The 5,759-nt window shown below is 45.5% G+C and overlaps 1 protein-coding gene across 1 annotated transcript in view; it reads left to right on the forward strand.

The window, feature by feature from the left end:
* LOC140324915 (olfactory receptor 1J4-like) overlaps positions 1 to 893 on the forward strand; it is a 5,967-nt gene extending 5,074 nt beyond the window's left edge. The window contains exon 2 of the mRNA XM_072403037.1: positions 19 to 893. Coding sequence (XP_072259138.1) covers positions 19 to 893 — 875 coding nt within the window. The remainder of the gene's footprint in view (positions 1 to 18) is intronic.
* The last annotated feature ends 4,866 nt before the right edge of the window (positions 894 to 5,759 follow it).

The raw sequence follows: 5,759 nt of genomic DNA on the forward strand, positions 1-5,759 counted from the left end.
TGGATACATTTAATATAGCTCTCTTTATCTTACTTCTTATGATATACATTGTGACGATCTGTGGAAATCTCTTGATCATTGTGTTAGTGTCGTGTAGCAAGAACCTCCACTCACCCATGTACTTCTTCCTTACTCAACTCTCTGTAACAGACATCATGTTGACCTCAGATATCATCCCCAACATGCTAAACATTGCACTATATGAGCAGACTTCCATATTATTTTCCAGCTGCATTACCCAGTTTTATTTCTCTGCTTTGTCCTTGGTGACAGAATGTTTTCTCTTGACAGTGATGTCCTACGACCGATATCTTGCCATCTGCACGCCATTGCATTACGCCACCATTATGAATCATGCAGTTTGCTGCAAATCCATCCTTGTATCTTGGCTTTGGAGCTGCTGTTTGGTGTTAATTTTAACTCTTAGCATATGTCAACTACAATTCTGTGGGCCAAATACCATTGACCATTTTTTCTGTGATTTTAATGCTTTGGTACAACTTTCTTGTTCAGGTGTATCCATGATTCAAATAGAAGAAATGATACTGAGCTTCCATGTTACAGTCTTACCATTCCTTGTGATAGTAGCTTCATATACTTGTATTGTTTTAACCATAAAGAAGATTCCCTCATTTTCAGGAAGAATGAAATCCTTTTCTACTTGCAGCTCCCACCTGACAGTTGTGTCTATATTTTATGGGACCCTAATATCAATGTACATGTTTCCTGATGAAGGACAATCACAGATTATCAATAAGATTCTGGTTATGTTATACACCGTGTTCACTCCCCTTTCAAATCCCTTCATATACAGTTTGAGAAATAAAGATATCAAGGCAGCTTTGAGAAAGGCTGTAAATAAAATAAGAGTAACCATTGTAATCCTTGATTAACATATATGTAACTGCTTATATGTAAAGGTATCTGCTAATGTGTAAATGGGAATAAAAACTAACATTTTGTTTGTAATGTATTTTGAAGGCAAAAATCTTTGTTTTTAGTCGAGTATAAAGTAGTAGGGAAAAGTAGTAAATCTAAAATAAAATTTAAAAAAATCTTAATCTCTCCCAATCTCAAATTTAAGTATGGAAGGATGAAATTATTCTTACATTTTTTAAATTCATGTTTTTTATCTGTTATGTTTCTGTATTTGAAATTTTTGTTTTACAAATAAATATAATAATAAAATAATTCTAAACAAAACTAAAAAGAAAAAAAAATACTTTTTGCGTATTTACAGTATCCATTTACAAAATCCCTTATTCCTTCTGATATAAGCTTGTACATAAGGCTGATTTATTAAAGCTCACTAAGTCTGGAGAGGATACACTTTCATCAGTAAAATTGGATGATCCAGCAAACCTGGAATGAATTTTTTCACAGTCACTTGCATGTTTTCATTGGTAGTAATATTTTAAAAGTTTAAACTAGGTAAACAAGATTAGTGCTGATGAATCACCCTTTTTATTGTGCATTTTAAAAATGTTGTTTCTGGGCCAATAAATTTTGTAACAGCTGGCCAAAGAAATCACAGGGTTTTATCCAGGATGATAGGTACATTTGCCCCAGATACAGGTTATAAACAGTTTTCTTTTTGACCTGAAGGTGGGCTGAAGTACCAGGCTGAATTACAATGTGCTTCTTAGCCAGGTAGGGGAGCTAGAGAGGCCTGGGTATGATCAGGTGTAATTATCTCAGCTGAAACCCATCCTAGAAATTAGGCTGGGGATATAAACTCCCAGCCTGCTTATTCATGTGTCTCTGTTCTTGGGTGGTGAGCTGGGAGGAGGTCCAAGGTGAACACACAGACACAGACTTTGTTGGAAAAGCTGTATGGTTAGGGTCTTAGAGTCCTGCACAGCACTAGGTTGGGCTGGGTTGCTAGTTAAGGGAACTAACAGTAAGTGGCCAAGTGGCCAGGCTTTATTTTGCTGATTGTTTTATTTTGCCTGTTTTTGTGTGAAAATAGTATTAGTGAATAAAACCCTTGATGCACTTTTAACCTGCTGGCCCTGTTTCATGTTTGTAACACCTCCCCCATTGCTACGGGCGATCTCACAATATGCATTAACATTGTGTTTAACAAATCTTTCCTGATATCTTAGCAGAAAGCCTCTGACCAAAGGTGCTTGTTAGATTCAATAAATGAGGTCTAAGTTTTACCGTAAATTATTTATAATATTTCATGCCAAGCCTGGAAAGACACAATATTTTTCTCAATTTCAGAAATGTAACCACATCCTGGAATGTAGAGGTTTAAAACCAACCCTCTGACCCACATATACTACTCCTGTGAACTTCCCTTTATTTGGGTAGTCAATGGGTGAGAAGGTGTTGGAGCTTTGCAGTAGTGTTGGTCCATATCTTATTATTCAATCGAATAGGGAGATATTGTTCGGGTGATCGAATGCTGAATTCGAACACCATTAAAGTCAATGGTGGGAAAATTCTGTTTTTTTTTAGGAACTGTGAAGAACTGCAAGAGCAATCAGGGGAGCAGAGCCGACCGCTCCGCTCCCCTGATTGCTCTTGCAGCCCTTTACTAGTTGTATGTGTTCTTGGATAGAGTTTCTTTATCCAAGAACACATTCCGTCTGACCTGGAAAGAACTGCTGACTGTTCAGCACTTGCCCTGGGTGGCATACTTGCCACTGCTGGAGGAATAGGGGCAACCCACCATTCGTCCTCTTCTTCATCTAAAGCGCTTTCCTCTGTACTCTGGGCGTGAGGAGACATCTCCTCCACACATACTGGCTCATCAAAATTACAACGCCTTAACATGTTACGGTGTAGGTTCTGTGTGGGTCCCCCAGTCCCTACTGGCTCTACCTCATAGACCGGGATGGCTGGGTCTACTCTCCTTTTCACCGTGTATGGGACCACCTCCCACCCCCCATCCAACTTCCCAGACGGCCGTTTGGCTTTGACCATAACTCTATCACCCGGGGCATACCCATCCCTCTGCACTGGTCTTGGATTGGGGTGTACCACTTGTCCCAGACGATCTCCCACAACCTTGTGTATCGCTCTCAGCCGGCGACGGTGCTCCTGCACCCATGCGGTGGAACTTCTCGGTGGTGGCTCCATTGGGTCGGGCATGTGGAGGTCTTCAATCTCCTGTCCGACTCTCCCAAACATGAGCATATGTGGGGAGTATGCTGTTGTTATAGGCCCACATCAGTTCAGGTAGATACTCGGGCCACTGAGCCTTTTGGCTATCTTCAAGAGTCCGCAGCATTTGCAGCAAGGTGCGGTTGAAGCGTTCACACGCCCCGTTTCCTTGGGGGTGTTATGGGGTGGTGCAAGGGCCGTTCGATCCCATACAGCTGGTACAATTCTTTCATAAGAGCACCCTGAAAACATGCCCCCTGGTCCGAATGTATCCTCCGTGGACACCCAAACACCTGTATAAAGTGTTTACAGACCGCTTCAGCGGCAGACTCTGCTGTCTGGTCTCTGGTGGGTACGGCCACCGCATACTTTGTGAAATGATCTGTCATAACTAGACAGTACGAGTGTCCTGAGGTGGAGTATTCAATCTGCATATAATCAATCATAAGAAGTTCTAGGGGTGCTGAGGTCCGGATGGCCTGGACAGGCACCCGCTGTTCAATACTCCTATTCAATCCACAGGATTGACACTTAAGGCATGCCTTAGCCACCATGTCTGCCAGATCTGGGCAGTACACCAGCCGTTGGAGCCACTTGAACCTTTTGTCACTCCCGAAATGGGCCCCCTTTTCATGGGCTTCTCTGGCGACCTCCGGTCCCAATGACATGGGGATGACAATCTGTTGTCGGTACTGTAGTTCTGACTGTAAGTATATGTTTGGGCATAGGAGGCCCTGGGTAACGGTCAGCTTATCCCACTGCCTCAACAACTTTTGGGCCTCCGGGGTCAGACGGGCTCGCTCTCCTGGCTGTGGCCAAATCTTGGTCCGAACCCATTCTTTCATTTTCCACAAGTCGGGGCAGCCATTTTGTACTCTCTCCCAATTGGTCAATGTCTTTCCCAGGACCAGGGACATTCCAGACGCCACCCCACTTGAATGTGCCACGTCCCGGAACATGGGTAATCGACCAAGGTCAGGAGTTTCAGTGTCCTCTAACTCCTCATCGGCACTCTGAGTCAACAATCCTACAGAAACTCGGGATAGTGCATCGGCGTTGCCGTTCTCCCAACCTGACCGGAACTTGATGTGGTACTGGTACTTCGACAGACGAGCCAACCACCTCTGCTCAAGTGCACCCAGTTTGGCATTCTCCAGATGTGCTGACGGGTTGTTGTCTGTCATCACGGTCACTTCTGCACCTGTCAAGTACTCCGCGAACTTTTCCGTCATGGCCCACACCAGCGCCAGTAACTCCAATTTAAAGGAGCTGTAGTTGTCAGGATTGCGCTCGGATTCCCTCAGAGACCGGCTGCCATAGGCAATGACTCTCTCACGTCTATTCTGGACTTGGGATAACACAAACCATGTAGACTTCCGTCAGTGTACAGCAGGAATGGGGTGTCGAACCGCGCATAAGCCAGAATCGGGGCACTAGTCAGCGCCTCCTTCACTGCTTCAAAGGCCTCTTGTTGCTGGGGTCCCCAGTTAACGGGACGTGTCTTCGGGCCCCCCGCAGTGCCTCTTAGTAACTCGTTTAATGGGCCCACCAAATGAGCAAATTTGGGTATAAACCTCCTGTAGTAGCCAGCCAGTCCCACAAATGCCCGCACTTCACGTAGTGTACTTGGTTGGGGCCACTTCTGCACAGCCTCCACCTTGCTGGGAGACGGCTTTACCCCCTCTTGGGTGACCATATGTCCCAAATACTCTATCTGCTGTTGAAACAGTTGGCACTTTTTGGGCCTGATCTTGAGTCCATGGTTTCGTAGCCGTCCTAGGACCTGTCGCAACTTCTGAAGGTGATCTTCAAAGGATGCCCCAAACACTACTATATCGTCCAGGTATATCAATACTGACTCGAAGTTTAAATCCCCCAAACAGTACTCCATCAACCGCTGGAACGTTCCCCGGGCATTGGAAAGGCCGAATGGCATCAGGTTGAACTCATAGAGTCCCATAGGTAGAATGAAAGCCGTCTTCGCTCTGCCCTTGTTGGCCACCGGCACATGCCAGTACCCAGTCGCCAAGTCAAGAGTTAAGAAGAACTTTGCTTGGCTCAGGGCCAACAACGACTCCTCAATCCGTGGAAGGGGGTAAGCATCCCGGACGGTCTGAGCATTCAGTTTCCGATAATCCACGCAGAACCGGAGACTCCCATCTTTCTTCGGCACCAGGACTACTGGAGCAGCCCAAGGACTTTGACTCTCTTGGATCACCTGGTTTTCCAACATGCTCGCCACCATATCCTTCACCTCTTGGTACATCTTAGGTGGAATTTGCCGATAACGTTCCCAGATCGGTGCAGCATCGCCGGTAGGGATTTCGTGTTCGATGGCGGAAGCACATCCAAAGTCCTCATCATGTTTCAAGAATGCCTCTTGAAATTCCCATAGGGTGTCTTCCAGCAACTTCTGTTGCCCTGGGGTCAGGGTTCTGCAGTCCACCCCCATCCGGGCCATGATCACTCTACCGTTCCATTCCGCGGTCGGGGTTTCCCTCTGATGGACTTCTATCGCAAAGGTCCAGGCTGATCACTTATCCGGTTGTAGAGTAAAGCTCCTTCGTCGAGTGACATCCCCTTCAGACACATAGACTTTGGCCAGCAAGGTATTCCCAGGAATGGTTAACTCACAGTCCTCAACATTA

This window comes from Pyxicephalus adspersus, chromosome 2 (assembly GCF_032062135.1).
Source record: "Pyxicephalus adspersus chromosome 2, UCB_Pads_2.0, whole genome shotgun sequence".
NCBI classification, from domain to species: Eukaryota; Metazoa; Chordata; class Amphibia; order Anura; family Pyxicephalidae; genus Pyxicephalus; species Pyxicephalus adspersus.